The following is a 19,720-nucleotide window of genomic DNA, read 5'->3' as shown; positions in this document are numbered from 1 at the left end:
AAAAAGTTTCACTTTTACCGTGGTTTCATAAAACCACACAACATTTTTTTACACAATATTCCATTTTTATATATTTTTGAGCATTTCAATGAATAATATAAATAATACGTCGCCAACATGCATGCATTTTTTATTATATTTACATAATATCAACTTATCGAGATACTTTCATCTCAAAGCTAATGACTCGTTTGTCGTATTATAATACGTATAAAATATACAGGTTTTACAAAATGTTTAATAATATTAAGTAATCTATACCATGGACCCAATAAATATCTAGAGGACTTATCATAGCCATAGTAAACAGCGTAATTCGTTTCTCAGTTCCCAATTTAGTCGATAGATGTCACTCGCAGTATCATTTGGCATTTTTTTATAATTGAATGGTTCTTGTCTCAACTAGATGTCGCTTCTAAAAAAAATCAATGTGCCAAATAGTATCCTAAGGTATCTTGACGTAAAATATAATACGCAAAAAACGTAAACTATAACGTAAAATATAAAACGTAAAATATTATAAAGGCAAGAGGCGGCTCGTAACAAAATTGTACGGGTGTTCAATTATTGAACTAAAACAAAGAAAATACAGTAGCGTAGTAAATTCATAACAAAAAAAATGAGCACCACATTATAAATGTCTATTTAAACACTAAAAATTATAAAGTACAGGCTATTTCAAAACGAATTCAATGATTATCAATTAATAATTAGAAAATCCCCGAATTTGCTTTCGCGAGCGTATTTTTATTGTTTGTTTATAATAATATAGGAGTGGCAACTGGCAACGTCGCGCGCTTGTCGCGCGCAATTGCTGCTGTCATGCGATGCGGCAACATCGCGGTTTCGCGCAGGACCTCCGCAGGACTGTCGCAAAATTTCTCTTTCACTCTTATTGGATTCCGTATTTAGGCATTTGATATTCGTATTGGAGTTTAGGTATACGATAAATTTAATTTTAAATTAAAGATATATTAATTGTTAAATGAATGAGCACAACTTTATTATAATAATTATTATTTATGAGAGTTCAAGGATGAACCGCCTATTTTTTCACGGACCACGCTGCTATGAACTGTTTTTATCTAAGAATTACTCGAACAATTAGAGCATAAATTTCAACGTAAGACGTATATGTGTCTGTAGCTGTATTGACTCAGTCTCGTACTTATAAACTGATGGACGCTGGTTCAAATCATCGCCGTACATCTAGATTTTTTTTTCTTTTCCCGTATTTTTTGCTCATATAAATATGTAATACTGTTTACAAGGGAATAATTAAGAAGAAAAAAGATATAGACATATTTTTTTTTTTTAACAGAAAATAAAGAATATAATTTATACACTACTCTGATCACTATGTCGAATGTTTGTAGTCCCGTCCGCTTAGGGCCCTTCTGGCCTCCTCCACTCAAGCGACAGCTCAAGCCGAGGTTCGTGGTCCCCGTCAAGGGGGGACGCCCTTGTGCATGTCGCTACCAGGGTGAACCTTCAGTTCACCCCCGCGTCCGCGTTAAAATGTAATAGCCCTTCTGGCTAACATTGAGAAACACCTTACAAAAAAAAAAAAAATGTTTGTAGTGGGTGTCGAAACCTTATTAAAGGTACTCACTTCCTTAGATGCTCCCTATGTTCTTTAGCGTATGACTTGCAGTGCGCTGGAACCAACGATAAGAGATTTTATGCCATGTTACCTGAAAAGAAGTCTTCTTGGAAATGTCCAGCATGTCTTAGCCAGCGACCCAAACTTGATAACACCAACACAGTCAGTCGCTTACGACTTACGTCCACAGAGTACTTTTTTATATATGAGAAACTTACGTCAGTGTGAAGCGTACGTGTTTGATCAAGCGGGTTACAAATTAAATTCAAATCTAATTGAAATAGTAGGTATATCTTGTTGGAAGTTTTTATTAGTGGTGCTTAAGTTATCAAAAACAATCTGATTTGTGGACGAATACGCGTTATACATCACGATTTATTATTAAAATTAACATTGGAAACTTTTTGCGTAAAAGTGATAAAAGTGGTTGACGGTATAATATATTAAAAACAAAAGTTACAAATAAAATTAACATTGTCATCTATCGTGACGATTTACCAGATACAATAAGAAACATAATTTCGTTGAAAATTACAAGACACTCGTAGCTCTGTACAAAGTGAACTGGACTTAGAACAGTTAGTAGGAAGATCGATCCTGACAGGGGTCATATTATCAGAAATATATTACTATTTTTTTTTTCTTAATTACTTAAATTTTCCAATCATTATGCAGTTTGCCTGTTGCAAAGCTACAACAGAAGGCAGCGCTGGGATTTTATCTTGCCCTCATTGTAAACGAAATTATCATAATATTGCATGTTTGTTCCCAACTGACAAAAAGAAACAATTGACAAGCGAATTAAAAAAAAAAATGGTTTTGCCCTGAATGTTCCACTCATCAGTCAAGATCTCTGAATACTGAAAATACCCCAGTACGCTCATGCGCTCAATTGTTACAACGAAGTCCTGATAACATTACAACACGTAGAGGTGGCACATCTTTTAAATCCCCTATCGCTGTGAATAATAATGCATTATCAGCTGACTCTATTCGAGAGATTATATCCGAAGAGATGGAAAAGCTGCGGCGCTCACTGGAATCATCAATTATGAATAGGATTTCGTAAGATTTAAATTGTATAAAGCAAGAAATTATTAGTTTCAAAGACAGTATCACATTTATAAACAGCAGATATGATGATTTCAGCAAAACTATTTCAACGCTTGAAAAAATTAATAATTCTAATTCGTAATTCTGCACTAAGCCCTGTGAAGAGCATGAACGCTCTTAACTAAAAACTAAAATAATTCAAAAACACCGGAGTTTTTAAAACAACGCCCTCTAGATGTAATAATTGAAAATCGATAGTTTGCTGTTTCCATAGTTCTAAAATTGGTCACTAGTGGTGCTTTTAAAGCTGCAAATTAAATAATAAGCTCAAATCAGAGCGCCATCTAGTAATAGTCTGAAATTACGGGGTACGATCTCTAGTATGACCATTATCAGTCCTTTTAGATTATATTCGTCCATGTCTATACTAATATTATAAAGCTGAAGAGTTTGTTTGTTTGTTTGAACGCGCTAATCTCAGGAACTACTGGTCCGATTTGAAAAATTATTTCGGTGTTAGATAGCCCATTCATCGAGGAAGGCTATAAATCTTCACGTTATGACCTACAGGAGCGGACCAATGCGGGTAAAACCGCAGGGCACAGCTAGTTTAAAATAATTCATTTACTTTTATTTTAGAACACTATTTTAAATTATAAAGTAACTTGAAAAGTTTATGTATCATTTTAAATAACGAAGTATTTTTTCGTTTTCATTTTTCTACCACCAAAAATAATTTCTCAATATTATAAACATTTTGTAAAACCGTATAATATATCAATAAATTTATCTACTTTAATATCTAGATGTAAAAATTTATAGGGGTCCCAACCCCGCGGGGCGCGGCGGGGGCTCCGGGGTGTTCGCTGTTGGGGGTTTGAATGTGCTACCCTGGAAATAAAAAGAACTTCCTTTTAACAAGAAAAAATTTTTTATTTTTTTTGATGGATCGTTTTCTATTCAATATTGGATTTATATAAATGAGACAACTTTAAATCCAAAACATATGGAAATGCTCGAAAAAATGTATGGTCTATACTTATAACTTTGTTTAAAATTAATAGTATAAAGCTGAAGAGCTTGTTTGTTTGAACGCGCTAATCTCAGGAACTGCTGGTCCGATTTGAAAAATTATTTCGGTGTTAGCCCATTTATCGAGGAATATAGTTTATAAGCATCACGTTAAGATCAATGGATGCGGAGCAATGCGGGTGAAACCGCTGAAAACAGCTAGTTTAAAATAAGCAAACCCAATTTATGTAATTGGTGTTATCGTTTTAATTATAAATAAAATGCGCGAATTTGCTATAAAATACTGTCATTGATAGTCTATTTGACACTTTCTTTACATTCTAACTGACAGATAAGAACAGAATAATAAAGCAGTATTGTATTATCTGTGCTAAAGCTATAAAACCTGAATGAATATTAACCTAACCGAATTAATTTGCATATTATTGTTAAAATTGTTAAAGGATGGAACTTATTTCATATATGGAGGTGGGCGTTGGCATCCGTGCCACAGCTCTTATGCTTTTAAGGATGTCATCGTAATTTAAGTTTATGTACAATTTGTTATTATGTTTCAAATAAAGCATTTTTGAATTAAAAAAAAAATAGGGGTAAACCACCCAATTATTGGCACTTTAAGCAGCTACTTCACAAAACCGGTAAAATTTGCATGTACAATTATGATTAAATTAAGAAAAAAATATTTGTATTGGTACTCTAATCTATGGAGAATATTATAAAGTAATTGTCATTTTTAAATTAAATCGCTTTATTTAATATAGTGAACCTTTAAAAAAAACTCAAATTACCAGTTGCTGGCATAGTCAAACCTTTTATTGGCAGTGATTTTTACCTATTGTCACTATTCAAGACTGAAAAATATTTACTAGATCATAAGTAGGGCTTTCAAAGTGTCTACTATGACATTTTAAAGTTAATTTGTACCTTGAAATAAACAAAATAAAACTCTTTGTTAAAAGAAATGTCAGATTTATTTGTATAGGAACATACCATTTCAGTTGGAACGCTATTTTTAAAATATGGTTTTAGACAACCAAAAAACCTAATTAAATAAAACATAGAACAATTTTAGCTTATGATTACCTTACATTTAATTAAATCGCAGCTCTGATTGAATGAGATCATAAGTAATTTTTAAGTCATGTTAGTCATCTGAATCAGTCTGAATTAACATTTTTGTGTGCCAATAAAATGGATAAACGGATTTTAAGCAGCCCAATTGTTGGCATACCACAAATAACTAAAAGTTGGCGGTTAAATTTTAAAATAATGTTTAAAATAGGCAGTTCATACATTCAATAATAAGTTAAAATGAATATGCATAAGAAAAACACAACGGAAGTGCAATTTCTTTTAAGTTCATGATAGCTCTTACCTTAGTAAAAAACGAATATTTCGAATATTTTTGCTACACAAGTCCCGGCTTGTCAAACAGATGGTTGATACGCCGCAATGTTTTAATAAATAAAAAACATTGATTACTAGTTGAGTAAAGAATAATACGCTACTTATTAATTTCTACTACAAAATTTATACGGGCTACAAAAAAATCTTAATTTTCTTAAAAAACTGGAGCATGCCAATAAATTGGTAGAGTGCCAATAATAGGGTGGTTTACCCTAATATATGGATATAACAAATAGCAGTATACCTGGAAGCCCATAGCGGTTTCGTGCGCGTCGGGCGAGTGGCGGCCGAGCGTCGCGTAGTCGCCGAGCCGCTCGCGCCCGCACGCTATCGTCGCGTACGTGTTGTCTACCGTCTGCACGTGCAATAATACTTGTTATTACTTTTATTACTTTTAATGTAATAAAAATGTAATGCGACCAATAAAAATCGATGGAACACTATGGCACGATCCGTACGAATGCACCACGATTCATAGCAAAACGGATATTTATAGGATTCGACAAATAAACAAGTTCTGACAGAAAAATAACAACACAGCTTTTTATCCATAAAAATATAAACCCAGAAGGTACATCTAAAGTATACTTATTAAACTCAAACATTTATTTATTTAACACCACTATTTATGTATTTCTATGCTCCGTTTCGCAGTATTTATTTCGAGTGTGGGAAAGTGATGACATAAAACGTCGAGACTGGGCTTGAAAGTTACAATATTGTATATAGTTCAGGATACATCGCCCATTTCTGCAAGTGACTACTATCAAGCTAATTTTCCGTTTGTAGCTTTATTTTGATGAGACGCCCAATAATTTCGTGTACGAAAGTCTCGATTGTGGACTCGATTGTGGATTTTTTTTTTGTTCAATCTCAATATAATCACCTAAATTATTCGAAAAAATATTTGTCCTACAAAATCTATGGTTGGTTCAAAGAGTCCCCCTTTCCAAAGTGTATCGATAACGAGGTCATCATAAATGATTACTAACAAGCTGATTTTTTTTGTTTTCACTTAGTTAATGTTTATATAATTCAACAGACATATTGTCCTACAAATTGCGTAATAAATATTTGAGAACCATCAAATCAAAATTTTTTATCCTTGTTATCTCTGTTAGCTACCACAATCGAGAGTTTCGTACACGAAATTATTCGGTGTCTCATCAAAATAAAGCTACAAACGGAAAATCAGCTTGATAGTAGTCACTTGCAAAAATGGGCGATGTATCCTGAACTAATAGCTGTTAGCTATAGAAATATCTGCATCCTATGTCTAAATTGTGAAGTTTCGTCTCTTCCTAATCACCAAGCACCTTCCTTATCGACTACACCTCTATTTTCTCCTAAATATCACTTACAGGCTGGTCCTGCGCCTCTTGCTGGTCAGCGAACACGTTCATGGTCAGTTCTTGTTCCTCATACGGCCGTAACTTGGCTTCTAACCACAATGGGTTCTCTGTAGTACTGAGTTCTTCGAGAATTCGTCGCCGGGCAAGACTGTCGCCTTTGCTTGATTGGAGCGATGGTGGGGGGATTACCCTGGAAAAGGAAGGTGATTTCATTGAAACTTTTATAAATCAGTCGAAAATTGACAAAAATGACTTTTAGTGCCTGTGCAGTCGAAAAGTAACAAAAATAACTTTTAGTGCCTGTGCAGTCGAAAAGTAACAAAAAGGACTTTTGGTGCTATGAAAAATAAGAAAAATTTTTGAGCAAATTCATTGTTATTTTTAAGAAAACCAAATATAATTTTAATTACTTAAAGGAAAACAACAATTAGTTCAATAGTTCATCTATAATTTTTATGTTATAACTTAGAAACATCATTCATTACTTTTTAATATATTTTAACGATTTATAGAATGTAAGGGAGCTAAAAAGATCTCCAGGAAATTTTCTAAATTTTGGCAGTTGGCGCAGAAGTAGAAGTAGTAGTAGAAGAACTGTTATATTATATTTTAGTTTATTGGCTTACCAGTGTTTGAGGCAGGCGCACACCACTACAAATGTAACAATTCCCGTGAAGAGCACTATTAATAGTGCTATTAATGTCGCCAGAGCGGGGTCGAAACTGTCCGGTACTGAAACAAAAACAACAATAATTTTATTACTTAGAAAAACTATGTTTTTTTTGAGTTACATCGTTTTTGGTATAGTGAGAAAAGAAGTGTCTAAAGAAGGGATTTATGTCCTGATGGTCCATATTAATATAAAAAAGGCAAAAGATGCGCTTTCACGGCTGCACTAGAGCATCAAAATCAATCAATCCATACTTAATATTATAAATGCGAAAGTAACTCTGTCTGTCTGTCTGTTACTCAATCACGCCTAACTACTGAACCAATTTGCATGAAATTTGGTATAGAGATATTTTGATACCCGAGAAAGGACATAGGCTACTATTTACCCCGGGATAGGTTTTATTACGGAAATCCCACGGGAACGGAAACTATGCGGGTTTTTCTTTGAAAACGCGGGTGAAGCCGCGGGCAGAAAGCTAGTAGAGTATAAAAATGAAGACCCAGGAACAAAACATAAGCTACTTCTTTCAAATATCAACTTTATATTATTTTAACAGCTAAAAAAGACGAGTCTTTGCACGAAGTTTAGTCTGCGGGTAAATATTCACAGATAGTTCTTTAAATTTAGTATTTCAAACTTTTTGATATTATTAATCGCTATCTTAAAACTTCTTGGGATTTAATACAAAAAAAATATGATATTTTTATTTGTTACTTGTTTTGGGTCGTATTTATACAAAATTTTATCGATTGTTTTGTATTTATGTATTATTTCGCCCGCGTTTTGAAAGAAAAACCCGCATAGTTTCCGTTCCCGTGGGATTTCCGGGATGAAACCTATCCTATGAGTTAATCCAAGTTACCCTCTATATGTGTGCTAAATTTCATTATAATCTGTTCAGTAGTATTTACGTGAAAGAGTAACAAACACACACAGATCCACACAAAATTTCGCATTTATAACATTAGTAGGATGTTCATCATTCGTCATGAGTCATCGTTCGTTAGTGAATCAGAATAGACGTGTATTACTTTTTACTATAAAGTGCTTTGCGATTTTAATAATTATTTACATGATAATAAGAATTCAAGTTGCATAATAAGTGTTTGGTATTTATATCACTTCAATTTACGTTCGAAACACAGCGAGCGTATCAAGCGGGAGCAAGACAATTGCAATTTTTTGTCCTGCACGCACCGTAGAACGACTCATATTCGTGCACAAATTATCCATTGCGGAGTAAATATGAGTGTACGCCGATCGCCAACACGTTTAACCAGCAGTGGTGCAGTGGGTACTGCCGGTGGATCGCATCCCGATCTATCGAAGCTAAGTTCGTTTTCAACGAGTTCTACGTCAACTGATACTCAAATCACTTACAGAAAACGGAAACAACCGCTAGAACAAGATTGCAGATGTAGTGATGATATGAAGGATATTCGCTCGGAGTTGAGCCGTATTAGTACATTACTTGAAAAATATGTTTGCTCAAACGAACAAATAATAAACAAAATTCATGAAAACATTTCTGAGGTAAAAACACAAATTACCGAAATTAAATCGTCCAACGAACAATCCTTGAATTTAATTCGCCAAAATACGAATCAAATCAATGAAATTAAGTCATCAGCATGTATGATAATTACTGAACAAAACATATTGAAGAGTACTATTTCTCAATTAGAATCCCAGATCAACCAGGGTGAGAGTAAAATAAAATCACTGGAGTTAAATCTTCAATCAATAAATCAGTCATCCAATCCATCGGGTTTTACGTCTAAAAATCAACTACATATTAATGAACACTTAATCAAGGAACTACGAGACAGAAAAAGCCGCGAAAAAAATGTAATTTTTGCTGGTTTCCCAGAATCGACATCTTATAACTCAGAGGAGAGGATATCTAAAGACAACTACGAAATTTTAAAAATTACCTCGCTAATAAGTTCAGACCTACCGAAGCCAGTAAATATATATAGAATTGGCAAGTATTCACCGGGGAAAAATCGTAGAATAAAGGTTTGCTATGACACAATTGAATCTGCTAAAATAATCCTACGTAACAAAAATAAACTACCCAACAATATTAAAGCTTTTAGTGATCAAACGCCAGCTCAGGAAAAATATCTTAAAAGTTTACAGGATGAACTAAACCGTCGCATTGGTGAAGGAGAAACAGATCTCACAATAAAATACGTTAACGGAATGCCTACTATAAAGAAAATTATGTCAAAAAACTAGAAATAAATTTAAAGACAAACAACCAAAATATCAACTCCTACGAAATACTAGACAGCTATGAAAATTTGCAACTCTCCCGATCCAGGCTTAGATTTATATACTTCAATGCGCGAAGCATAAGAAAAAAAGGTAAACTAGATGAAGTAAAATGTATCCTGAGCTCATTAATAAAACCTATCCACGTAATTCTAATTACTGAAACTTGGATAAATTCTGATGCGCAAGCTTCAGAATTAAATATTGATAATTACACACATTATTTTAACTACCGGACTGACGCAAGAGGAGGTGGAGTCTCAGCATACATCCACAACGATTTAAAACACAATCTTATTGAATCACGATACGAGGAAGGGAACAATTACTTATGGATAAGTTTAGAACGATGTAAAATTGATGTAGGCGTTATCTATAAACCGGGCTATACTAACTGTCAAAAATTCCTTGAAATGTATGAATCGCAATTACAACAAAGGCACAGAGCTATTATTTTTGGAGATTTTAATATCGACTTGTTAACAAAAGATAAAAATACCAAACTATACAAATATACTCTTAAGTGTAATGGACATATATTACTCAATAAACTAACTAAAAAATACAGCACAAGAGACTCTTCAAAAAAATCTATCATTGACCATGTAAGTACGAACCTTCAAAATGATAATTTTCATTTCGCAATAATAAACTCATGTATTTCCGACCATAAGCACATATACGTAGAATTAAAAAAATATTTACCCCCAAAAAGTGTTAAAACTCAATATAAAGCAATTAATTACGAAAGATTATCATCCCTGTCTGACTCTATAGTTGATACTGAAATAAACAAAGATTATACAATATTAGAAAATAAAATTAAATCTATTATAGATAAAAGTAAGATTACTAAAACTAAATTTCTAAATCTGCCCCGAAAAGACTGGATAAACAAAGCAATTTTAACAGAAATTAACGAAAGAAATTTATTATGGTCTCAACTAAAAAACAACCCTAAAAATAAAAACCTTCAAATAAAATTTAACACTCAAAAAATAAAGGTAAAAAAATTTATTCAAGACACAAAAGATTCTTACTATTACCAAGAATTTACAAGGAATATAAAAAAACCCAAGAAATTATGGACTTTAGTAAATAAATTAGCTAATAACAAAACTGTAAAATGTACTTTACCTACTAAATTACTTATAAATTCTGAATATATTACCGAGCCAAATGAAATATGCCAGATATTTAATCAATATTTTTCTACAATAGGATCTCGTCTAGCAAATTTAATACCCCTACAATATCAAACCAACTCTTCCTCAACCTTACCTAAATCACCATCAAAAAAGTACGAATTATCCACTTTTGATCCGTGTACACCTAATGAAATTTTAAAAATTATAAATAACCTTAATTCAAACTGTAGTACAGGTCTTGATGGTATTACCACAAAAGCAATTAAATGCATTAAAGAAAAATTGAATCATACCTTAAGCGATTGTTTCAACCAAGCTATAAGTCAAGGACGTTTTCCGGATTCGTTAAAAATAGCGAAGGTAACTCCTATCTATAAGAGTGGTTCAAAATTTGAACCTGGTAACTATAGGCCAATTTCGGTGTTGCCAGTGTTGTCAAAAATATTAGAGAAAATTTTACACACGAGATTAGAAAAATATTTAGACTCATTTAATTTTATTTCAGTGCGTCAATACGGTTTTAAGCCAAAAAGTAACACTCTGTCAGCGACTATAGACCTGACTACTAAAATAAAACAGAACATTGACGCAAAAAATTTAGTTTTGGGAGTATTTATTGACCTACAAAAGGCCTTCGATACCGTTTCTCACGAACTTTTAATAAAGAAATTAGCATCCATTAACATTACTGGTAAAGCACTAGACATGCTGAAATCATATTTAAAAAATCGATCACAAATCGTTAAAATAGATAACTACAATAGCATTCCCTTGCCAATTACGTGTGGCATACCACAAGGTTCGATTTTAGGCCCATTGCTTTTTTTAATTTATATTAATAATTTACAAGATTTAAAACTAAATGGTCATCTAACACTTTATGCGGATGACACCTGTCTGTTTTATTTTGGTCCCTCTATACATGACATGATAAAGCAAGCACAAAATGATTTAAATAAATTAAATAAATGGTTTCAATACAATCTACTAACAATAAATATATCTAAAACGTGTTATATTAAATTCAAAGCTCAGAACAAAATTATTCCACCACACGCTCCACTTAAAATTAACGGTGTTGTATTAGAACATAAAACCCACGAGAAATACCTAGGTTTGCGAATCGACAGCTCTCTAAAATGGAATTATCACATCGACCACCTAAAAAATAAATTATCAGCACTTCTTAGATCTCTGCGTAATATCACTTCTTGCATTCCTCATAAATTACGCCACACCATCTACAACACGTTAGTCAAACCTCACCTAATGTATTTAATAGAAGTATGGGGTAGCGCTTACAAAAATAAATTAGCGCCACTACAAATTTTACAAAATAAAATTATTAAAACCATTTTTAAATATCCTTTTTTAACTTCTACAAATAAAATCTACGACGATACTAAAATAATGAATTTAAAACAATTATACTTTTATAATACGTGTATGTTCATCCACAAAGCGCTACATAAAAACATAAATACAAATATAATATTCTCAACATCAAATCGCCACTATCCTAATAGACGAGCTAGCTATCTTGCCCTCCCGAAGATCCGAACGAATTATGGAAGGCGAACGGCAACATACGAGGGAGCACGTTTCTATAACGGATTGCCAAGCAAATTAAAAAGTGTAAACTCATTCATTGTATTCAAAAAACAATTAGCGAAACACATCCTGGAAGACCACACGCTTAAACTTTGAATGCAATGAATGAGTACCTAACCCAAACTTATGTTTATAGTATGTAACTTACTCTAAATTTTTAACTAACGAATGATATTTTTTATAAATACCTATGTTTAAAATTTAAGTTTCTCATGTAAGTGACTTAATGTCTTAATGGGAATAAATGTCTTTAAACCTTTGAAAGAGTAACAAACACACACAGATCCACACAAAATTTCGCATTTATAACATTAGTAGGATGTTTAACTTTAGTGCTGATTTACACAGGGTCAGTAACTGACTACAAATTCGAGGCAAATCAGTGCTGACCCGAAAAAAAACCCTGTGTAAACAGATTTGAAGTCAGTACAGAGGCTTGAAGTCTATGTAAACAGTTAAAGTCTACTGACCCTGTGTAAATCAGCACTTACCTTTGGAAGCAGCACTGGCAGCGACCAGGGTCTCGACCCCGTACTGCTGGTACACGTCCTTCAGCTCGTCGTACTTCGAGTCGATGTTCTCCAGCACCCGGTCTACTGGGAGCACTTGCCAAGTGGACGGGTCTACTGCGTGCAGGTGGATCTCGCACCTATAGAGATAGAATTAAATTAAACTTGTCTTTTAGAAGCAGGTTGTCGCGGAAGAATTTCAACCAATACCCGCGGCCACATCATTAGAGCGGCTCGACTGAAAACAGTGGGGTTTTAGTTGGTAAGAATCCGACATAACCCACGGCTCTTTCCCCGGGGAATGCAAGGGATGCAAGATTTCCCCACTTAAAAAAAAGTTTGAATCGTTAAAATAAAGTTCTGGAGCTTCCACAAATTTTCACAAATGATGTATTTCCGTTGCCACTATAACAACAAATAATAAAATAAAAATAAATAATAAAAAAATTAAGGGGGTTTCCCATAGTGAGGAACCCGTCGTGTGCGAGTCCGACTCGCAAGTGCGAGCCAAGTGGCCGGTTTATTATCATTGTTATGGTATCTCACCAGTCGGCCTGCCGGCGGGCCTGCACGAGCGGCAGGCGGCGGCCCGCCACGAGCAGCGCGTGCGCCGCGCCGCCCAGCCGCCGCGCCGCGCCCGCCAGCGGCCCGCCGCACCCGTGCGACACCACCAGCCGCAGTAACGCGCTGCGGTCGATTATCCACACCTGCGAAATAAATCTTTATTACTTTCTTTAACGATAAACACTAACACGCCAATTACATGTCCCGCAGCCGGTGGCCCCAAAAGAAACTAGATTTACTTTATTAACTACATTTATTAACTAAAATGAGACTTTACACCCATGTCCGCACGATGCAGACCGGAGTCAAAGAATGAATTTATACATTTTAATAATTATAAAAACGTAAGCTTGGATGCTAATTCAGGGAAATCGCACCCACATTCTATTCCCGTGCGAACGGCGTATTCAGCAGTTTTGTATGAAGGCAGGGCCGTAACTCACCCCACTCGACACACACAGAAAACACTTCCACGCGCATTAATTCAAATCACGAGCCGAAAACATGTGCGTCAGTGCGGGCGACACGCAACGCATGGCATGCCGAGTTTTGCAGTGCCGTGCGTCATTTTGGAAGAATAACAATAGAATAGATTCCAATGAAATGAGTTAGAGACTATGAATACCAAAACGCAAATACGCACGTAAGTGCATAAATCCCACACGATAATGCAAATTTGCACTGGAGCAATTACGCATAGGTGCGTTAACACGTAACATGTGATTCGATAATTATGGTAAAATAATTTTTAAATAATGAACAACAAATCTTTCTCGTGTGTAGGCAGGTCTGTGCGAGGTACGTCCGTTATTTACCTACGACGCAAGGCCAGGCCAGCGCACAGTGGTCACAAATTTAAGTTTCATTGACACAGGAGTCAATTTCGGTCTATCGCGCTGAATTTTTTTTTTTCAAGACAGATTATTGACCACCTATCAACTTTTTCTAATAAACATCCCCTAGGCGTTTAGTTTTTGAGTATTTTTTTTATAAGGTTGCTAATTTAAAATAGCACAATAGTATTGTGTACAAGCTAAATACCACTAACTTCGAGCCTTACCACTGTATCGCGTAGTGGTAAGGCTCGAATTTACTTATATCTTCTTGCCGAGTAATTCTTCTGTATCTAAAATATTCACTATTCTGAGGTGTAGTGAGTCTCACGTCTCATACGCATTTAAAATTCCTTGTACATTTTTGGTCCGCATCTGGTAAACGATGATACAGTACGTCATGAATGCAATTATTGGCCTGGCAAATTCTTCGTAAAATAAAAACTGATTCACATATTAGGCTAAAAAATGAAAGAAACAAATGCTAATACACCGAAATGTAATATTAAAGCTAAAAAAAATTATATACTTCTTTTCTTTCTTTCAAAAACACAAAACACTTACATAAACCTGCGCCTTCGCCTGTCGGTGCGGAGGTGCTTCCTCTTGTGCGATAATGTCTAACACGAAGCGATCCTGGTTGTACTCCGACATGAATGTCGCCGTTACTAGTATACCTGGGGAAAATATATTTATTTATGAACATCTATAATAGGCATATTAATTACGACTGCCGAACTGATTTCACTGTAAATTGGTATGGGGGTAACTTAGAACCAGGAGAAGGAAGGAAGGATACTATGGTGTGAGAATATTAGTCTTAATCGAATATTGTTATGTATGCTTCTGCAACATGGTTAAAGATTAAGGCCGTGTCAGCACTGCGGATATTTTCCGCGCGCATAAAATCTGCTCGATTTTTATTCCGCGGTCAAAATTACACATACAATTAGCAAGTAAATCAAAATTGATTCGTTATCCATTTTAGACGTTCATTTTGTACGGCGAACTGCATCGAACTGACAAATTCCGCGCGGTATTTAATCCGCAGTGCGGACATGGCCTAAGATGACTTCTTCCACTAGAAAATATAGGATTGTAATCCTATATTTTCTAGTGGAAGAAGTCTAATGTAAGTCGCAGAAGTTTCCATAGAGAATTCTTACCAGTAAAAGTGTTAATTATTATTTTATTCGATATGAGAAACAATAATTGCGAATGTTTTTGCCATTTTTTTCCAAGTCTATCCTGGGTCATATTACTTATTATACTTGTACAAAGTTTTTTTTTTAAATCACCTGTCCATGTTTTTAATACAATTTCAGTAGCAATTGGCACAATTTGCCGTATACTTGAAACTACCCTCACCGTCCTGCGTGATGTTGAAGGGCGAAGGCACGACACTGCCGCTGGAGGCCTGCGCGCCGAACTTGTACAGGTTGGAGGCCGCTATGGCGTACAGCAGCGTGCCGTTGGGGCCCAGGTCCGGGTCCAGGGCCAGCACTGTGGCTATGGGCTCGTTGATTCGTGCTGTGTGCTTTACACCTGAAAATTTTGTTTTATAGCAAATACTTTATAGCGAAGTCCCATGTCCCCTAGTGGGGTAAGGGGCAGGTGCGTTATACATCTGTTTCCCTGATCGATTTTCTATAAGGACAAGTAGGTGATCAGCCTGCTGTGTCCTTCCAGACCTAGACATTTATTTTTCTTCGTCTCCACCGGGAGTCGAACCCAGGACCCCTCGGTTCTATGATCACGCGTCAACCATTGTACCAAGGAGGCGGTCAAATACTTTATTTTACACCTTTTAAGAGTAAAAAAAAAAATAGATAACAAGGTTGGATTTAAACCCGCGTCTTTCGCCATTTCGAAGCGACCGCGACGCCTGACCTCTTTGCCACCCGTGATCTGGCCAGAGCAATCGAATTTATTCTACTCTATCAGTTTTATGTGCTTAAGAGAGACCCCACGATATCTATTGTGATGATTAAACAACCATCTCCACCAACATGCAGTTTTCGATTTTGCATGAAATTACTTAAAAAAAGTTTTCTCGCATGTAGTAACGTTATAAAGTATAAAACAACAGATACATACTCGAAACAAACTAGGAATCACAAAAAAGACCACAAACTACATCTGTTACAAAAACATACTAAAGTTTACTCGTAAAGTAAAGCATTCTGAACTTTCTTACCAGCATAATAAAGATTATTTTCGAATTTCGGCGCATTATCATTCTCATCTAATATTTTAACCTTCACCACAGTGAAGCTGCCATCTTGGCTATCTGTGGAGTTGTCTATGGAATTCAAAATGGCCGCTGCGTGCTCAAGTATCGGGTTGTTGCTTGCGTATATCGTCATTGAGTATTCGTCGCGTTTTTCTCTGTAAATGCAGTTTATTATTATTTAACAGTAAATTTATTAATGCGTTAAAAAAGGCGAGGTTCTTAACCCTGCAATTTTCGGTATAAAATACAAATTTGGACATTTTTATATTAAAAATATGGATGAATTATCGGACAATGCAGAAAATAATATTTTACAGTTACTATAATGACATATAATATGCAACAAAACATTTTAAAATAAGAATATTTTTTTTAACCTATCAAAACTGACGTTCGCTCTGATGATCCCTTGCGTTCTATCGAGCGTGAAGGCGCCATCTTGGTTACCTTCTAGCACGTGGTAGAATATTCTACCATTTTCACCTGAATCCTTGTCTATTGCTTTTACTGAGCCTGTAAACAAATAACAATTATGTTTCAATTTTTCCATAAAATCTTGTATTTAAACGTTCGTTCATGGCCAAAATAAATTAATTTTGCATTTGTTTTGACATCAGAAACATGTAATAAGTTTATTCGGCATTTTGAATGAATGAATGAATGAAACATTTATTGACAACAAAGTATACAAGCCGCACAGAAACAGAAAAAAAAGTAAGAACAAAAACATGGTGAAAAAAAAAAAACAAACTTAAAAACTAAAACAATATACCTATTACACAATCAAAAACTTACAACCTAAAAATTAGATAAGTACTGTGCGGCAACGTCTGTTGTCAAAAGGGGCTTCTCAGTATAAAGCTGCAGTGACTTTTGAGTCAACTAGCAACACTGATTTTCAGAAACCCCTATTGACAGTCGGAGTTACAGCCTGTGTGATGTGTGTGCGTGAGTGAGTGTGTGAGGGTGTATGTGTGTGTGTGTGTGAGTGTGTGTATGAGTGTGTGTGTGTGTGGGTGGGTCGGTGCGTAGGTATATAAGAAAATAAAAATAAAAATAAACGTAAACATATAAATAAGTGAGAACTATATAGCATTCAATAGGACAGGAAATTAAAAATACAAATAAATACATATCAACTATAAATACTTACTATACTTACAATATTATCAGAAATATGGTGACAGACACTACAACGCGGGTACTAAGGCTGATTCGTAGAACTTAGAAGGTAGTTTCGATACTTAAAACAAAAACTACTGACTGACGTTAATTTAGACAGAGGTGGAGGGAGATCGTTCCAGCACTTAGTGGCCCGGTAAGTGAATCCACCTCTAAAGGCTGCGGTGCGATGCTTCGGAACTGAAAGTTTCACGCTGGCGAATCTTGTAATATAGTTGATTTCACTACGTTGTCCCAACCATGCCAACTTGTTGTACAGATACAGTGGTATTTTTTTATGAATTATTCCAAACAACAAAGTGGCAAAGTGTAGTTTCCTACGTCCGTCCATATTCAAGATATTGGCATCTCTCAGATAAGGACTGACATGGCTTCTGGGCGGAATATACCAGCAAAACCGCGCACAGGCATTCTGCACTCTCTGTATAGCAGTCTTAGTTCGAGCTAGCAGTCTGGGTCCGTATACAGTGTCAGAAAAATTAAATTTTGATAAGACAAGGGCATCGCACAGACGAATACGCAACTTTAAATCTAGATATTTTCTTATCTTGTATAATACTTTTAATCTATAAAACGAATTGGAAATAACATTATTTATGTGTTTTTCGAATCTAAGATTCTCGTCAAATACTACTCCCAAGTTACGTGTTTCGCGTACGCGTTCTATTATATTATTATTCACAGCTACTTGGGGGTTATAGCGCTCAGATATTTCTAGAACCTTAGGACTGCCTATGATCATAAACTTTGTCTTTGACAAATTCAGGACCAATGAATTGCTCGTAGACCATGCGAATACTCGACTTAAATCCGAATTCAAAAGATTAAATGCATTTTGTGTTTCCCTGGGATGATATGATATATACAGTTGTACGTCATCGGCATACATTTGATACTTGCAATGTTTGATGCATGACACAATGTCGGCACTATAAAGAATGAACAATAGTGGGCCCAGTATCGAACCTTGCGGAACACCTCTTAAAATATTGCTGCATGCAGACAAGTGCTTTCTACCATCCTCTTCCGAAACCGACACCGTTTGCGTTCTGCTACAAAGATAACTACTGACCCATTTCACAGCATTTGTACTTAGGCCGTAATATGATAGTTTAGAAAGTAATAAATCAGTTTGGATTGTATCAAATGCGCGTGAATAGTCGAGCAGCAGCAGTCCTGTAGCCATACCTTCATCCTGTGCTTTCAAAATATTATCTACTACGTCGATTAAAGCCGTAGAAGTGCTTCTGTGCTTTCGGAAGCCAGATTGTTCATCAGGTAAAATGTTATTGGACTCCAAAAAATCCATAAGTTGTTTATGCACTATTTTTTCTGCGACTTTAGACATGCATGTTAGTATGCTTATGGGGCGAAGATCTTTAAATTCCTCCGGGTTATCTTTCTTGGGAATTGGAATTACCAAAGCATGACGCCACAGTTCCGGGAAAGTATTGGTACTAAAGGAAGTGTTAATGATCTTTGTTAGCACGGGAAGTGTTTTGGATAGAGTAAGGAGGAGCATGTCTAGTGAGATCCCATCTATGCCGACTGCTTGAGATTTTAATTCATTAATCACTTTAAGTACAACATTTTCATCAACTGATTTAAATTCAAACGATGCTTCAGAAAAACGATGAAATTCATAGAATGTGAGATTAGATAATGGTAGCTTATTAGTTCCGGGAATGTCTAGAAAGTGTGCGTTTATCTCATCAGGATCTCTTAAGTGTGAAGGTAAGACGCTGTTCTTTATAGCTTTGAAATTAACCTGGTCTTTGATATGTTTCCACATTTCTCGAGGTTTTTTAACGTTAGCATGTATAAACGTGTCAAAGTATGCTCGTTTCTCACAATCAAGGGCAACTTCAGTATATTTCTTTAACTGTTTATAATATTCTTTGTGAGAGTCAAGCTTTGTTTTCCGTGCTCGTGTATGTGCTTCGTTGCGGCATCTCATAATCAACTTCATGTTATAAGTTAACCATGGATGCTGTTTGTCTTTAATGTAATGGACTTTCATTGGTGCATAAAAATCAAATAAAGATAAAAGATTGTTCGTGAGGGCTATCACCATGTCATTGACGTTGTTGAGGCTAAGGATATTATCCCAAATGATATTTCCCAATGATTGATTAAAAATATCCATGTCTATGTCTTTAAGTGATCTAGACATCATTCGTCTGGATTGAGGTTTCTCTTTGGCTATTTTAAGAACACAAGATATAAAAGCGTGACTACTTAGA

General features: G+C 35.2%; 1 protein-coding gene across 1 annotated transcript in view; it reads right to left on the bottom strand.

Moving 5' to 3' along the window:
• Window positions 1-3,434: 3,434 nt before the first annotated feature.
• The window catches only part of LOC123694843 (cadherin-87A-like), a 63,051-nt gene continuing 46,765 nt past the window's right edge, over window positions 3,435-19,720 (bottom strand). The window contains exons 27-36 of the mRNA XM_045640438.1: window positions 16,673-16,808; window positions 16,260-16,450; window positions 15,431-15,607; window positions 14,627-14,739; window positions 13,212-13,372; window positions 12,648-12,805; window positions 7,074-7,179; window positions 6,457-6,637; window positions 5,340-5,450; window positions 3,435-3,547 (exon numbers count right to left, since the gene is read on the bottom strand). Of these exons, the coding sequence (XP_045496394.1) occupies window positions 3,473-3,547; window positions 5,340-5,450; window positions 6,457-6,637; window positions 7,074-7,179; window positions 12,648-12,805; window positions 13,212-13,372; window positions 14,627-14,739; window positions 15,431-15,607; window positions 16,260-16,450; window positions 16,673-16,808 (1,409 nt within the window). The 3' untranslated portion in view covers window positions 3,435-3,472. The remainder of the gene's footprint in view (window positions 3,548-5,339; window positions 5,451-6,456; window positions 6,638-7,073; window positions 7,180-12,647; window positions 12,806-13,211; window positions 13,373-14,626; window positions 14,740-15,430; window positions 15,608-16,259; window positions 16,451-16,672; window positions 16,809-19,720) is intronic.

Source organism: Colias croceus, chromosome 10 (genome assembly GCF_905220415.1).
Source record: "Colias croceus chromosome 10, ilColCroc2.1".
In the NCBI taxonomy this organism is placed as follows: domain Eukaryota; kingdom Metazoa; phylum Arthropoda; class Insecta; order Lepidoptera; family Pieridae; genus Colias; species Colias croceus.
Note: the sequence above shows the minus strand (reverse complement) of the source record. Positions and strands in the feature narration are given on the sequence as shown.